Here is a 17,917-nt window from a genome sequence, read left to right as displayed (position 1 = left end):
AACCTTCATCTCTTCTGTGATCTCTGTGAGAGGAATGTCCGGTCGGTTAACACACAAATACATCTAGTTTTGAGAATACTATCAGAAGACAACCGTCTAAGCAGCAGAAGGTGAGTATAAGAGCATTTTCCTGTATTATAATTGTTTATAGATTATTACACATGAATGATTTCAATAGAAACATGCATGTGTGTCTCATATAAAAATGAAATCATAATTTACTCATGCATACCTTTATACTTTCTCCTAGAAATGTAAAAGGAGATGCTGTGAAAAATGTTCATGCTGCATATGAAGAGTTCAGATGCAAAAGCCTCTAAGTGCCATTTGAAATTTTCTTCTAGAATGATTTTTATCAAACTTGTATATTTAAGTTCAGTAATTTCACTTAAATGGCAATGATAATTACCTATGAATTGTCATTTAAGTGAAATCACTGAACTTAAATATACAAGTTTGATAAAAATCATCATTAAAGAAGAAAATTTCAAATGGCATTTAGAGGCTTTTGCATCTGAACTCTTCATATATAGGCTACTCACAGTTATTGATTTAGTGTTTATGCATTTAGTTTGGAATATGAACATTCACAATTGGTGGAGGGTGACATTTTTAGCAAATATGATCTTCAGCTTGGGTCACATAACGCTGTCATTGGAATATTGCACTTTGGTTTTAAGGTGTTTTTTGTAAACGAGCAGCTTGACAATCTTCTAATCTCCCCAATATCTCCTTTTGTGTTCCATGGAGGTTATACAGGTTTGGAATAACATGAGGGCGAGTAAATGATGACACGATATTAATCCTTGCCTGAACTGTTCCTTAAATGAGTCAGAGTTTCTGTTTATTTCATTTTTTTTTAATGCCTCAATACTTAAAGAGATGCTCATTGTATTTCATTAATTCCTCATAATAAAGCATCTGCGATATGCTCTGTGTGCATGACTGTAAAAGTGAAGGTCAGCATGTAGGCAGACAGACAGGTCGAACAGGATGAGAAAGACAAGGAAACTGTACTGAAACGTCATCAGTCACACCAACGTCACATATGCACGTTTCATCTTTGAGTCTCCACAGGTGTGTGACAGTCGGTGGTCTTGATGGGGGAGCAATACCGGCTTACTGTGAGTGTCATCAAGGGTTGAGTAGTATAGTACTCCTTTAATTCCCAGTCCAAGAATTTGAGCAACCATTCATGTCTTAGCGTAGCATTATTGGTTTGTGCAACAATAGCAACTTGGCCCTCTTACTTACCACTATTTACTTTAGCAGATAATGATATGACTTCGATGAAACGAGGTTGCACTTCAGTGAGTTAATATGCTGGCTAAAGACCAATACAAATATGCACTACCTGATAGGAATGAACAAGTCAATGCAAGACTTTTTATGGTTGTTCAAACTTCTTGATTCGTGAGTCACATCTATAAATCGAGAGGTTGCTTTTACATGCATTTGAAGTGGATTCTTTCATATGGATGTACAGATAAGTGCTTAGTGTTTTATTATGGAAAACAGGGTGTGTATAATAGGTATTTCAAGTCAGCATGAAATCAGAATTGAATTGAATTTCAACATTTTCCCATTGAATATCCAGTTTTGGGCATCATATTACAGACTTAAATGTGCATACTACAATGCTGATAATTCCAGGAAGGTCAATTATCAGTTTAAGCTAATTATCTATAATTAAAGCAATTTAACAACTAGGAATGTTGTATGTGATTCATGCGTGGTGCTTTTTTACAGCCTGTTATCAGTGATGATAACGTTTTGTTCTTCCTCTATTTTGAATCGAGCGGCTGGTGAGTTTTTCTCTGGGAGATGAGGGAGTGGATACTGTTGAAGAGGCTCTTTCACAGATTGCACTTCTTGTTGATGCTCACCGGCTGTCCAGTGCCGAGGTGATGCTGGAGGTCCAGACCAACAAGGTCATCCTGAGAGACAGGCACAACCAGGTAAGCATGCGACGCGGAACAGAGCAACTGCATGCACTAACAATAAAACTGATGGCAAAGAACACAAAAGAAAAAAACAAGCATGGTCCAAAAGTCTTTAGGGCTTTAGTTGTGCATGCATTTATCATATGCAACCGATAATATGTATAGATACAGTCGGTTGGTCTGGGAACGCCCCCGGGAACGCCCCGTCACGTGGTGTGAATTTAGCCCGTGGGGGAAATCATTGCCTTGGCGCTCATTGAAATACATGGGACAATCATGCCGAAGGGTTGCGGTGTCGTTTTCTGTACCACCAATAAACTAACAAATTACAAATTGAAGTTCTACAGCCTTTCTTACATACATGCAGAACCGGATAGGAGGACAAAATGGCAAAATTAATCATATCTTATTAGATTACTGTGTGAGTAGAGGTCCCTGTGTGATATAGTAGTAGATGTTTAACTCGTATTAGGCAGTGGGCCAGATTTGTCTGACGTTACGTCCCTTACGAAAAAGAACTATAGTAATCCTATGGCTATTAGTATTCTATAGTAGTGTATAATACTTCTGTGATGTTCATTAATACCTATACTTCTAGGCTATGTCCCAAAATACTATAGTATTCCTATAGGATTAACGTTACTATAATAGTTTGTCCTAAAATACTACAAGATTCCTTTAGTTGTTTTTCATAAGGGATGTTATTAGCGTTATCAGCTGAAGGTTATCAGACTGCAGTCTGTGAGAATTCGGATAACTGTCAGCAAAGTCCCTCTGCAACTTCGTAGCGACTACTTTGATCACCGTTTTACAAAAGGATTAATAGTTTGGAGTGAAGCATACGTACAATTGGTAAGTGACATGGTTTTATGGACTTATAGTAACTTATACGCAAGTTGATTGAGTTACAGGCTTGTGTTGCCGGTAGCTTCCGCGATGTCTTACCTGAAGATTCAACCAGATATAATAGTCTGGAAACGACACCTCCGGCCATTTGGTTGGGTCATTGGCCCAGTTTTTAATTAAATAAGGGCAATCATAACCTATTACAGTTAAATTTGCAATGTATCGTTGCCGGTCGGCAGGCATAAATGACTCGCAATATGACATTTTTGTCATTCAAATACATAGGATGGTCGCGCTGCTTTCCCCCACGCCGACCACGCCCCCCAACTATGACGCGTTGCCGACTGTATCTATATTAACTTAATGGAATGCAATGCAAGTCTATTTGGGTAGAAGTATCTGCCAAATGCATGAATGTAAAATGTTCTTGCAAATCCACTAAAAAACACCAGCTGGATTAAAGGAGTAGTTCACTTAAAAAAAAAAAAAAAAAACTTTTGCTGATAATTTACTCACCCCCATGTCATCCAAGATGTCCACGTCTTTCTTTCTTCAGTCGAAAAGAAATTAAGGTTTTTTTCAGTATTTTCTCCATATAATGGACTTCAATGGGGTCCAAACGGCTCAAGGTCCAAATGAGAGTTTCAGTGCAGCTTCAAAGGGCTTTAAACGACACCAGACGATGAATAAGAGTCTTATCTAGGACATTCGAGTCATGACTCGAAAAAAGATTCAGAGCAAGGCGAGCATTTGTGCTTATAAAATTTAAACTTTCTTATTAATTTTTTAAATAACCGATCGTTTCGCAAGATAAGACCCTTATTCATCGTCTGGTGTCGTTTAAAGACCTTTGAAGCTGCATTGAAACTCTCATTTGGACCTTGAACCGTTTGGACCCCATTGAAGTCCATTATAAGGAGAAAATCCTGGAATGTTTTCATCAAAAACCTTCATTTCTTTTCGACTGAAGAAATTACATCTTGGGGGTGAGTAAATTATCAGCAATCTACTCCTTTAAAAGCACATATAGACACTTGATCTAATACACACTCAATGTGAAGCATTGCACTTTGTGCAGACTATTTTATCAGTTGAATGTGTTGATTGTTCCATGACTGACCATTGATGAGGAGCTGGAGGAGTTTGCCATGCGGTCTCTCCTCCGCTGCGACTGCATACGTTCCCCATGTCTCCGTGATCCAGCTCTCCTCCTCCTGTTGGTGTGTCAGAGCTGCGCCCAGAAGAGGCCGAGTGTGTATTTCTTCAGCTGTGCGTCTGTCAAAGTGAGACATGTTTCATTGCATGCAGTCAACCCTTGATTCAGGTGATACTGTTGTGTGGCTCCACCTCTACGATGACATCACCGTCTACCTGTTTGCACATTTCAGGCGGAGCAGATAAGAGATGACATCAAGCGAGTTGTGTCGCATTACTCAATAAGAGCAAACAGGTACGCGATCTTTACAGTCGGGTGATGTTGTCATTTCCACTGTGTTCACAACCGAGACAGAGAGACGAGAACCTGTTACCGAGCGGATAGACCGGTTTAACCAGTTTCTACATAGCTTACGAAGGTGTGACTGAGAGTACAGGGAGAGTTTCCAAGGGGAATAAAGATTCATTCGACCTCGGCTGTCCTTTAGGACTAAACACTTACAACCAGGACTGCAGTCAGGTACAGTGTGTTATCTTCATCTGCTCTACGTGAATGAGATCGAATCTGTGTGTGTGTGTGTGTGTGTGTTTCACAGCGAGAGACATGTTGAACTAACCTCAAGCCATCTCAATGTCAAACTGAATGCCAAACATATTTTCTAGTATTATTTATGAATAGCTATGTGTTGGTTAACCTAGACTTGTGCACAGAACTGTCACTATAAGAGCGAAATCTGATTTTTTTTTTAAAACAAAAACAACAATCTGACGTTTTGTGGATGTCTTTTATTTTAAAAATGCTAAAGGTTTTCTTTCAGGGTTTGGGTTACTGTGTAATCATTATAATTATCTTCACTATGACTGTGGTGCGTCATTATTTAATGTACAGCACTTTACTCTGCTTTGTAGTTTTGACTAACTCATTTTCATAGCTTCATAGCATACAAATAGTGTTTAAGTCTTTATTTAAACGATAACGTCTTATTTAGAAGATTAAAAGCTGCTTTTTACCATATATGGGCGCTATTAAACTCGAAAGATGTTTGATGTGATTGTTGGTGACTGATTATCATTGTGTGTCGGCAATTAAACCACATTTCATTTGAAGCACCGTCCGTGACGCACATCAATAGCGTACTTTTTCCGCAACACACACTGTCCTTCTGGATAAAGGGAGTTTTCATGTGAATGTGTGTGTTTCAGGTTTTCCCAGTCCCGAATGGATATTTCAGGAATTCCTAGCCCTCCATACACACAAGCCCCAAATCCACCCGCGTCCAATCCCCCGCCACCGTACCCGGGCATCAGAGGTGTGTGTGTGTGAATCAACACCACCGATATTTTTTTATTATAATCAGATTTAATCTGAAATCTAACCTCAAATCTAATTTCTAGTTAACGGACAAGCAAACGGTCAACCTGATAAGTCATTCCTAAAGGCTCAGATGGAAGTGGTGAGTACATATATAAACACACACACACAACTAGTGAAAAGTTGGGAAAAATAAACAAAAAAGAGAGAGAAGAAGTCTCTTATGCTCATCAAGGCTGCATTTATTTGATTAAAACTACAGTTATAAATTTGGAAAATGATTACAATTTAAATAAAATGTTAATATATTTTAAAATGTAATTTATTCCTGTGATGAAAGCTGAATTTTTAGCATCATTACTCCAGTCTTCAGTGTCACATGATCACACTGAAGATATGCTGATTTACTGCTCAAGAAACATTTATTATGATTATTATTATCAATGTGCTGCTGGAAAGCGTGATTTATTTGTCCCCGAAGTATGACCGAATTAGCATGTATTGTTGAGTTAGTTTAGAAGGCCGTTGACCTTCAGTTTGACCAACAACGCCACACTGATATCACTGTTTACATTAACAACAGTTACAAAGATCAAGAAGAACCAAATGAAAGAACAAAATGAAAGAAACCAAATGATTAATCGACTCTCGCTCTCTATTTATAGGACGTGCTCAATCATTGTTTTGATGACATCGAACTGTTCATCGGAAAGCTGCAGCAGTCGGCAGAGGCTCAGATTATCCTCGACCAGAGAAACAAAAAGAAGAAGAAGAGTCAGAAGAAAAGTGCAGACGGTACGAGTCTATAAGGAGAAATTAAAGGAGTAGTTCACTTTTAAAAAAGCTTTTGCTTATAATTTACTCACCCCCATGTCATCCAAGATGTCCACGTCATTCTTTCTTCAGTCGAAAAGAAATTAAGGTTTTTGGATTTTCTCCATATAATGGACTTCAATGGGGACCAAACGGTTCAAGGGCCAAATGAGAGTTTCAGTGCAGCTTCAAAGGGCTTTAAATGATTCCAGATGATGAATAAGGGTCTTATCTAAGACTCGAAAAAAGATTCGTTCATTTTGAGTTTGAACAGGAGAGTCACGGACACACATCACAGAACAGAGCAAGGCGAGCATTTGTGCTTATAAAACGTATTTTTTTTTAATTTATTTTTAAAATCAGTGATCGTTTCGCTAGATAAGACCCTTATTCATCGTCTGGTGTCGTTCAAAGCTGCACTGAAACTCTCATTTGGCCCTTGACCCGTTTGGACCCCATTGAAGTCCATTATATGGAGAAAATCCTGGAATGTTTTCATCAAAAACCTTCATTTCTTTTCGACTGAAGAAAGAAAAACATGGACATCGTGGATGACATGGGGGTGAGTAAATTATCAGCAAAAGTGTTTTTAAAAGTGAACTACTCCTTTAAACCTGAATGCTTATCAAAAGAGAGCAAAAAAATGATTGATAGTGAATTGAGCAGTCTGTGAAGAGCCTACTGTAGTGCGCTGTTATCAGCAGAGGCAGGTCTGTTATCAGTTCACAGTGCCTGATGGGAAAGCGTTGTGTAAAGGGCCGTCAGCAGTGTTCACTCTTCACACGGACATATTCTCAGTCAGAACAATACACCTGCATCATCTTACACAAATCTGCATTTATTCCAAGAACAGAGTGTACTTGGAAATCTTCTCTTACACGCTTCCTTTTATTTAGTTAAAGGCGCAAAACGAACCTTTGGTCTAATAATACACGACCTAGTCGACCGTTCTCTGAGATTTGTATTCATGATAATCGAATGTAAAGGGTTTTATCTGAACTGTTTTGCATATTAGGGCGTTCGTGCGTGGTTCGACTTGTCGAGACTGTTTTCCAAAGATGGCTCCTGTCTGTATACACGAAGTGAACTGTCTTCATAAAGTATTTTCTTATTAAACGGTCTGTACACTTACACAGTTCTCAATGCTTCGGTTTGCATGTACGGACCCTCATTATGTTACTGTGTTAGTGTGGGGCTATTTTGAGCCTTGTTAGTGGTATAAACTGGCGATTTTTATTTTTCATTACTCTATGCTACATATACTAGCATTATACGCTAAACAGTTTTACATTCGATTATCATGAAAACTAAACGACTAGGTACCAGTGAGTGTGTTATTAGACCAAAGGTTCATTTTGCGCCGAGTTGTCGTTTAATAACGCAGTGTTTCAGAGAGTTTGTTGTGTGTTTGTGTTTTACAGAGGATCTTCTCACGGCTAAAGCCAAACCGCCGTCTGAGAAAGAGTTTATTGACGGTTTTCAGAAATTCAAATACACCTTCAGCCTGTTGGTGAGTTATAAATTAATGTCAATATAAAATAATAAGTTCAGAATATCTTTTGCAGTTAATTAATTCATTTTTATTATATATTTGAATGATTTTAAATTATGATAATTTATTCATTTAATATTTGTTATTTAATTATTCCTAATAATACTTTGTAATTAAATATATTAAAAATATATATTATATTTATCATGTTTAATTGTTTCCCAAACAATGCTATTTACATCGCTAAAATCCTTTTTTAATATGTATTACAAATATGATTTATTATTATTATTGATTTATTATCTAAAAAGCTTTAAATAAAATTTTATAAAATTGAAAACTATATTTATAATATATATATATATAATTTTCAATTTTTATTTAATTTTATTTATTGTTTTTTTTCGATAAGAAATCAATTATATATATATATATATATATATATATACACACATATACTATGTGTATTATTTTAATTTTATATTTACATTATTAAAATTATTAATGCAATAATTAACATTATTTTATATAGTTGTTTATTGCTATTTGAAGAGCTTAATTCTTGAGAAACTGCCGGATACTCGTATGAAGCTGCAGGTCATGCTGTTTGTTTTACAGGCACGGTTAAAATCCGTCATCACCAACCCGACGTCCGAGGAGCTCGTGCATCACGTCTTCAAACCGCTCGACATGGTGAGTAAAGAAAGCTGACTGTGTGCGTGTGCATTTAGATGTTTGCACATGTTCCTCTTGAGCAAACGAAGGCCTTTGTTGCACTGTATTGTTTCAAAAGGGTTTGTACGCTATTGTGTGGAGAACGGTGGCAGTAAAATAGAGTAACTCACCTTCATTTGTGTGCCTGCAGATCGTGAGGGCAACAGGAGGTCCTGGTTTTGCTGCGTCCGTGTCCAGCCCAGCGATGACACAAGGAGCCGTGGCTCTGCTACAGAACAGCCTGACGCCACAGGAGAATGCATTATGGGTCTCTTTAGGGCCTAACTGGACACACCAAAAGTACATGATGCAGAGTTTTAAAAAAATTGGAGATCTGTCCCTTTAATGTGTGCCCATGCTGATGTCTGGTTGACCTTATGTAGGTCTGCTCTGCGGAGTCCCGTGGCGCCGTACACACTCGTGTTTCAGGACGGCTGGAAGCCTCCGGGGTCAGACGCCGCTGGCTGGGTCGATCCTGTGGAGTCAGAACACAAACAGGACGCGGAGCTCTCAAAAGTAGAGGTAATGTAATATTTACGTCCGATATGCATTATTGTGACCAGTAATGTACAAAAGTTTGGGGTCGGTTTGATTCTTTTGAACGTTTCTGCTCACCAAGACCAATTTATCTGATCAAAAATACAGTAGAAATGTGAAATATTATTCGAATTTAAAATATTTCACATTTCTACTGTATTTTTGATAAGTGTAATTTATTCCAGTGAATTTTCAGCATCATTACTCCAGTCTTCAGTGTCACATGATTTGTCAGAAATCACTCTGATATGATATTTTTACTGTCACTTTTGATCAATTTAATGCATCCTTCCTGAGTAATATATATATATATATATATATATATATATTTTTTTTTAAATCATATTAACCCTAATCTGTTTAATGGTAATATAAATGCTGGATAGGCTGATTACAGTTTCTTTAAATTTAAATTTAATTACACTTTCTGAGCTGTTTCATTTATTTATAATTATTAATTTTTTTTTTTGTTTGTTTAATAATGTGTTTTTATCTGTACTAAAAGCCCCTATGGACAGGTGTTGAAAATTAGCACATGTGCTATTACACTTTAAACAATGCATCTGGTTCGTCCAATGTTATTGTTATGTCCATATAAAAAAAAAAAAAACTAAAAAAAAAAAACATTATGCTAACCAAACAGTCAGATGGAGAGATAGAATTTAAAAACATAATTAACCATGAAGACAAAAAAAACCCAATAAATGTGATGTCCTTGTCCATCATTGTGAGCTTACATGTTGAATTGTTTCTGTCACACCCAGCTGACACCGTCTCACGCTTCGGACCGTCACACTGCTCCCGCTCAGACTACAGACGAACTGTAAGTTTGATTCACATCTGAAGAATCATCCGAATCATCACATTAATACTTATAGACTTAGTTAAAGAAGTAGTTCACTTCTGCTGATAATTTACTCGCCCCCATGTCATACAAGATGTCCACGTCTTTCTTTCTTCAGTCGAAAAGAAATTAAGGTTTTTGATGAAAACATTCCAGGATTTTTCTCCATATAATGGACTTCAATGGGGTCCAAACGGTTCAAGGTCCAAATGAGAGTTTCAGTGCAGCTTCAAAGGGCTTTAAACGACACCAGACGATGAATAAGGGTCTTATCTAACGAAACGATCGCTCATTTCAAAAATAAATACAAAAGTTAGTTGAATGAATGAAATGACTCGAAAAAAGATTCGTTCAAGAGTTCGAACAGGAGAGTTGAGCAAGGCAAGCATTTGTGCTTATAAAACTTAAACTTTTTATTTATTTTTGAAATGAGTGATCGTTTCGCTTGATAAGACCCTTATTCATCGTCTGGTGTCATTTAAAGCCCTTTGAAGCTGCACTGAAACTCTCATTTGGCCCTTGAACCGTTTGGACCCCATTGAAGTCCATTATATGGAGAAAAATCCTTAATTTCTTTTCGACTGAAGAAAGAAAGACGTGGACATCTTGGATGACATGGGGGTGAGTAAATTATCAGCAAAAGTTTTTTTTAAAAGTGACTCCTTTTATAGAAATGTGACCAATCAGGGATCAGCTTCACCTTTCAGCTGATCAGCAGACGTGTGACAGGAAACTGTATCTCTGTGAACAGTCAATCACATTGGACAAAGATCAATTTCGGACCAATGGAAGGATCAATATAGGCCAGGGTTTGTTTACACAAATAACAAAAGACTAACTTACAGAAGATAATTTGTGGCGTCGACTCTCGGGAGTTTCACTTCAGTGTAAATGAAGTATAATGGCTTCAGTGTGAAACACACCTTGATTCAGTCATTGTCTATTGTCTCTGCTCTTAAATGACTCAGAGTTTCTCCTTTTGTATCTCAGAAATGAAAGGTTATTCATGTACATTCAGTGTCAGCATCTCTGTCTCTCTTCCTCAGTGATGGCGGTGGGATAGAGCGCCTGTATCGATGCAGTTATGATTTTGTGGCGCGGAACAACAGTGAGCTGTCTGTACTTCAAGGAGAGACGCTAGAGGTCGTCAGTGATGTCTGTTCTTCTATATAAACCTCATTATAATACTATATACCAACCCAATCTCCATCCGAAAATAAACATATTGCTTTTTTTTCTTTTTTGAGTTTTTGTTATTGTTATTTGAGACATCTGGGGATTTTTACTTTATATATATATATAGTGCATTTATTTATTTTATTCTAAATATACATTTATTATCAAGCTTGTATATTTAAGTTCAGTAATTTCACTTAAATGGCAATGAAGATAACCTATTAATTGTCATTTAAGTGAAATTACTGAACTTAAATATACAAGCTTGAAAAAAATTATCATTCTAGAAGAAAATTTCAAATTTCTCTTCAAAAATTCTTCCTATATATATATATATAATTTGGCAAGTCATGCATGAAGATATATGCACATATATAAATAATAAATAAATATATAATCAATTTCTGGGGATTTATTCATGTACATTTTATGTCTATTTATTTCATGCATGACTTGCCCAATTAAAGACATCCTCATATATAATTTGATATATTAGTAATAATAATAATATATTTTATATATTGTTTATTTATTCATGTAGCCTGCTTATTCATGTTTTATTTTATTATACATATATATTTATTTTATTTCATGGATGACTTTGTATTTCAAGCATAAATCCCCATTATACATCACATCTAAGTGTTATAATAATACAAATAATCCCTTATGTTCCTGTTTTTCTCTGTCATACAGGTGATGGAGTCATCTAAGCGATGGTGGAAGTGCCGTAATAAGTTTAATGAAGTTGGATTCGTGCCGTTTAACATCCTGGAGCCGGTCACACACATCGACAACCAAGTGATGCATAACACACCAAAGGTACAAACTCACATCGGTCACTTCAAAACATCTCTCCTCTTCTCCTCCTCCTCGCTCTGACATTCACGTCTCTGTTTCAGCCTCCTGCTGCTCCTCCGATATCCAACGCCCTTCCCAGCCCGTCCGCCATGACCTCTGACCCCAGACCTCCTCGGCCTCGCAGCATGATTCACGGGTCGCTGCCAGAGGACACAGAGAAAGGTATAAACACAGGTTGAGCAACCTAGACTTTAATATCTCAAGTTTCTTCTAGACGGCGTTGAGACTGAAAGCTGCTTCTCAAACCACTACAAAATCGCTTTGAGTATTCGAAAGAAAGCTGAAATAAAATTAAATACGCAGATTAAATTAAAGGTTTTAAATTAAAAAATTAAAAACAGAAGCTGGGGTACTGAAATTACTAAATCTGAAATAAAAATAGGCTAAATGAACAATAGCACAAAACAATAGTAACACTGATATAGTATTATAGTTTCTGTTAATAGTTATAGGAGGTGTATTGCATTCACTCGAAGGAAAAAAATCTACTCTGTTTTTCTGAATTTACGAGTTAATTTTTCATGAGAAAAAAAATTTGCTCTGTTTTTCTGAATTAATGATTTAATTTTTCATGAGAAAAAAAGTTTTTGCTCTGTTTTTCTGAATTAACAAATGAATTTTTCATGGAAATTTTTGCTCTGTTTTTCTGAATTAACGAGTTAATTTTTTCATGAGAATTTTTTTTTGCTGTGTTTTTCTGAATTAACGAGTTCATTTTTCATGGATTTTTTTTATTTGCTCTGTTTTTCTGAATTAACGGGTTAATTTTTCTGTTTTTCTGAATTAATTCAGAAAAACAGAGCAAAAACTTTTTTTTCTCATGAAAAATTAACTCGTTAATTTAGAAAAACAGAGCAAAAAAAAATTTTCTCATGAAAAATTAACTAGTTCATTCAGAAAAACAGAGCAAAAAAATTTTTTCTCATGAAAAATGAACTCGTTAATTCAGAAAAACAGAGCAAAAAACTTTTTTCCATGAAAAATTCTCTCGTAATTCTGAGATAATTAACTTGTTAATTCAGAAAAACAGAGTAGATTTTTTTTCTTCAAGTTAATGCAATACGCTTCCGTAGAATTAGAATTTATTTTCGTATTTTAATTTGAAAGTTTTAGCAAGTTTGATGTATGTTCTTATCATTTATTTAAAATCTCTATATAGCTTTAACTAAGTTTTAGTAAATTTAGTACTTCAACTTGAACAAAAATAAGAAATGTGGCAAATAGCTGATTATTTTATTTGATTTATTTCACGTATACGATGTTTTTTTTATGTTTTTGCTTCGGGTGTTCTTGTGCTCACGCGGATCAGCGATGCAGGTGAACGATGAGTTACTGCACCGCTTGACCAGCGGGAAGAACCTGTCTCCTCGACTGACGATCCACCGCTCGGCGGACACGTCAGCGCCGCTGGACTACAGCTCGCCGCCGGCAGAGGTGGAGAACTGGCTGCAGAAGAAGGGCTTCAGTGAACCGTGAGTCAGGAAACACATTCCCACAGCAATCAGTCAACTATTAACAATCAGCCTGTAACACCTCATCCCTGACCATGGGAAAACACAGACCCCACGTTCATTCAGTAGGATTTTATATTAAAACTGAACTAAATTTTAGGGATGTCCCAATCCGATCAAGCTCGATCACATCAGACTCGGATATAGCTTACACATACGTTCTCTGTATTTTTTAACACATCTATTTTACTCCGTTTTTATTTCGGCTCCCATGTTAACAGGTTAGACAGGTTGTTTACAGGTTAGCTAGCAGAGTGCCTGAGTGACACGCGGAAAACCGTGCACGCTAGAAATAGAACCGACGCCTATTTTTCACGTGACACGTGTTGGAAACGTTTCCAGGGAAAATAGAGTTGGAAAAGATATTTATGTTATTTTGTACACGAGTACATTAATAAATTACATTTTGATGGTTGAAAGTCAAGGTTTTGACATACATTCAGATATAAATATAATTTTAAATTTCAAAATATTGCACCTGTCAATAGAGAACTAAATATTCTGTGGTCTATTTTGCTGTCAATGTTTTTATAAGTATATTAATGCTTAACGTTATAAAGTTGATGACAACATTGTCATAGCAAACTGTGAGATGTGTAAACTTGGGTTTTCAAGAGGTGGAAAGAAAAAGGCTACATTTAACACAACAAACCCTGAGTTGTAAAATGTTAAAATAAGGCGAATTAAATAAAAAATAAGACGCATCCTGGAATCTGGATCTGTTTTTTCACTCTTCTTTATTCTTTTTTTTATTATGATATAAGTATCGGATCGGGACTCGGTATCGGTAGACTCGGTATCGATTATTTATTGAATAATTTTCTTGTGTAAAATGTAATATGCTAATTTGCCGTTGCTGTATTAGAAATACATTGTGACACTTTTACTGATTTAAGCTACTTAACGTAAATGCAGCTGTTCATTCGACTATTTATGCCATAATGACAGCAAGTTAAATTAAGATTCGGTCTACAGTCGCCATTCATTATGTTTACTGTGGCGAGCGGGACGAGTGAGGGCCGCGGGAGAATAGCGCGAGTCACGTTTTCGATTCGCCATAAATTTTCGTAAAAATTACTAAATTTGAAATCTACAGTTGTTTTCACGCATCAAATGTTCTCAGAAGTGAATTTAGTGATGAAATATCGTACGTAATTGTAGAAAAACGAATGACTGTATAGAAAGCCTAAGTCCCGCCCCTCCGCTTCATATGTGTGGTAGTCAATGGCGAGAGACAACTTATCTTTTTATTTCGTCTGAACTGTTCCCTGAATTACACATATGATGTTTGTCAATTTAAAAGATAATTATGAAAGTCAAAAACGTCGCAGTTTGTCATAAAACAGACGAGTAACATTTAGTTTTAAAAATCTCTCAATGAACTACATCTCCCGGCGGGAAGCGAAACAACGAGTGAGATCCGCTGCTCGTGTGTGTGCAGTCTGGTACAAAACAGCGTAACGTTACGATTATAACGTAAGACTATAGAAACAATGACAGACAGCCTCAGTAAAGTTAGCTTCATTCATTGAGAGAAAATGTGCGCCTTTGGGGTTTGTAGTCTTTGTAATTACGTATTTTTGTATTACGTCTTATACCTCAACGGTTTCACATCAAACGGCGACTTTCTTTACTTTAAAATGTATCTTTTAAATTGACAAACATCAAATGTGTAATTCAGGGCACAATTCAAACCAGATCAAAATATTTGTTGTCTCTCGCCATAGACTACCATACAATATTTTTCCGATGGTGGTCGACTGGAAGCTCTCTATTGACCTGCCTCTCCTTCCTCGAATGCCAAATTGAATGCTGGGATATTTCTGCCCTCAAGTTCACACCAGTTACCAACTGATGCATCCTCGATAAACTGGGCGTGTCAAGAACACATCCGGGATTTTTAACCGTTCGTGCCAAAAATGCAAACTTGTGTATTGGGATAGTACTTGGGCCACAAAAGATGACGATTCACAAGGACACGAGTACAGACAAGAACAAGCTCCAACCCTGATCAAACACACCTGAACAAGATCATCTGGTTTTCAGGATTATTATTAGATAGTTACAATCATGTGAGTTTGATCAAGGTTGAAGCTAAACTCTGCATGAAAGCGGCCAGAGCTGAGAAACCCATACTAGTTGAATCATCAGAGCAGCTTGTAGTCTCCATTTTGAGATGTGCTGTATAATTGTTGAATCACTGAAGAGCTGTTGTTGGTGTGTGCGCAGGACTGTTCAGTGTCTGCGGGTTCTGAATGGAGCTCAGCTGTTCTCTCTGAATAAAGACGAGCTGCGTGCTGTTATTCCTGAGGAGGGCGCTAGAGTCTACAGTCAGCTGACCGTACAGAGAGCCCAGATAGAGGTACATAAACACCCATTTACTTCATCTAGGTATCATACGCTTCTGTGGTTTTATAATTATGAAGCTACATATAACGGTTACGGAATAATTCAAACTCTACTTGTAAATTTAGAATGCTTTTAAATAACAACGTTCTAAATTTAAATTTAAATTCAAATTCAAACACAAAATCCACTCACTCCTGATGTACAGCATCATTTTGGTCTATTACAATGAAAATAATTGGTAATTAAAGCGTTAGAATTCAGAGTGAAAACATTGTCACTAGGGGTGTGCAAAGCAGCCGGTATTTGTATCTGTATTTGTATTTGTTCAGGGGGGAAAAGTATTTGTATTTGTATTTGTATTCGAGTAAAATTCAAAATAGGCATAAAAATCTTTAATTTACTTTATAGTGTATGGATTCTTTAATTATACCCATTATAATAATTATGGATATGCAATATTGGTTGATGTTTTTCTATAAATCCAGCAATGAACATGTAACAAGAAAAGTCATTGAAAAGAAAATAACAGTCAGCCATTACCTCGTGAACCATGGTTAAACCAACAACTAAAGAAATAAAATTGTTAACATTATGAACCCCAACACCACGGTGGAGGACGCTGAACAGACGGAATAAGTTGGGGATAGCGAGGAGGTTGATTATGAGCCCGATTATGAGTTTGTATTCGCTAACAACCGCCTCGCTTCTACATTACCCCACTTATTACATGGCTACCAAATAAATCAATAATTTGACTCAAAATATGGATATAAAAAGGAGTTTATTGATTTAAAAAAGGATTGTATCGCTTCCGCTAAAAAATAAAAATAGTTCTGTTCTGTCTCTACGTTTAGAATCCATGGCAACGCTCTGTTTTTCATGGCAACGGTGTGTTCTACTTATTAGCAGCGGCCTGTTATGATAACAGACCGCATTCTACATTAGAATTCAACCAAGTCATATAAGAAACAAATAATTACCTTTACCGAGCTAACAGAGCTACGTAAACAGAGCGAACAGGAGAGCACCCGTCTGCAGACGTCAATAATGGAATACTCCCGATCAAACTCCGCTTCCAGAAAGTTATAAACTGCCTCCGGAACCTAGTTAAGGTACAAACACCTATTCAACAAAAATAGTGATGCAGTTAAGTGCTTTTTTCGCTCAGCCGAGCCCTCTCTGTTGCTGTGTGGAGCAGCCTGTGTCAGTTACCTCTTCCTGAACGTCACTCACTCAACTCGCGCACTGCGGTCTCGTGAGAAACGCAGCTTTTTGATATAAAGTATTTCTTCTTCCCGAATACAAATATTTTTTTAAGTATTTGTTCGGAATAAGTATTCGTAAAAAACACATTATTTGTGCCTTTCCGAATACCGTATTCGGATTCGGCTCCACCCCTAATTGTCACTATACCAATGCTTTGTAATTTATATTTAATGCAATTTTTGAAAAACATTTTGGTGCCATTCCTTTTGAAGAAATCACAGTATTAATATTTCGATTATTTTGTGTATATTGCAGTCAAGATCATTAAAAAAAATAGGTGCCAGTGTGTACTGCATGCATGAGGACCCAGATAAATATCCCAACTTAATATGCAATAATCAACCTAAATGAGAAGCATTAAACACACTTGTGTGTGTCTCTCAGGACGCTCACAGAGCCACAGAACTGGAGACGGTGATGGAGAAGCAGAAGATGAAGGTGGATCTGGAACTGGAGAGTGGAACTTTATGAACATAGACTAGTGTTCAAATACACACTCACTGTCTGTATGATACGTATGAGCCTACTTGCACAAGATCATTTACGTTATTGTAACCTGCTTTGTGGCTTGTTTTATTTTACCATTTAGCTTTACGGCATGAAATCTCCAAAATTATGTCTAACATTTAAATTGTCTGTGTAATATGGGTTAATAATATATTCTCAATAAATCCATTTAATGCACAAACTAGCAAATCGTCTTTCTCCCCAAGAGGGCGGCAGACACCAGTCTGTGCAAAACTAACTTTTGTCTCTTCTAGGACTTGAACCTGCACCCTTTGGGTTACCAGAATATCCACTCATAGAAACGTAATACAACAAAAACAAAGAGTTTAGAAGTAATCAATGTACTAAAGGTCCATCAATCTTAACATGCACTTTAACAAGAGCAGCTTCACTTAGCAAATACCACTAATATGAAATTAATATTTAGGAACCTAATAGTTTATTTGGGTACATTTAGAAATAATTCAACGTTTTGGTGTTACTTGCGTTGTTCTGAAACTTTTTTCTTTCCAAAGAAATGCAAGTATTGCTTAGTCAGCTATACTTACAATCGTTTAATAACTTTAAGAACGAAAATATACTCGAGTGGAA

The 17,917-nt window shown here is 36.6% G+C and overlaps 1 protein-coding gene and 1 long non-coding RNA gene across 5 annotated transcripts; one reads left to right on the top strand and one right to left on the bottom strand.

Moving 5' to 3' along the window:
* The first annotated feature begins 682 nt into the window (after positions 1-682).
* On the top strand, positions 683-17,507 carry eps8l1b (EPS8 signaling adaptor L1b). Of its 4 annotated transcripts, none has more exons than XM_039684889.2 (18): positions 683-1,124; positions 1,800-1,958; positions 3,923-4,072; positions 4,178-4,239; positions 5,148-5,254; positions 5,340-5,398; positions 5,922-6,051; positions 7,491-7,579; positions 8,180-8,254; positions 8,427-8,575; positions 8,659-8,797; positions 9,577-9,635; positions 10,703-10,811; positions 11,529-11,654; positions 11,735-11,855; positions 13,003-13,165; positions 15,434-15,566; positions 17,204-17,507. In XM_039684889.2, the coding sequence occupies exons 1-18, from the start codon at positions 1,101-1,103 to the stop codon at positions 17,288-17,290; spliced, it is 1,941 nt and encodes a 646-aa protein (XP_039540823.2). In that variant the 5' UTR covers positions 683-1,100; the 3' UTR covers positions 17,291-17,507. The 4 variants fall into 4 exon arrangements, with proteins under 4 accessions (XP_039540823.2, XP_039540824.2, XP_039540821.2 ...); XM_039684890.2 differs by having other exon boundaries at positions 3,920-4,072; positions 10,703-10,799; XM_039684887.2 differs by having other exon boundaries at positions 3,920-4,072.
* On the bottom strand, positions 1,373-8,538 carry LOC120488254 (uncharacterized). The gene is made up of 3 exons (XR_005624577.2): positions 8,407-8,538; positions 3,910-4,064; positions 1,373-1,937 (listed from the first exon to the last, which is right to left on the bottom strand). It is a non-coding gene; the product is annotated as an uncharacterized LOC120488254 (long non-coding RNA).
* Positions 17,508-17,917: the final 410 nt, after the last annotated feature.

The sequence above is a fragment of the Pimephales promelas genome, chromosome 22 (assembly GCF_988280905.1).
Source record: "Pimephales promelas chromosome 22, fPimPro1.hap1.1, whole genome shotgun sequence".
NCBI lineage: Eukaryota > Metazoa > Chordata > Actinopteri > Cypriniformes > Leuciscidae > Pimephales > Pimephales promelas.
This window is presented reverse-complemented; position numbering and strand designations above follow the sequence as displayed.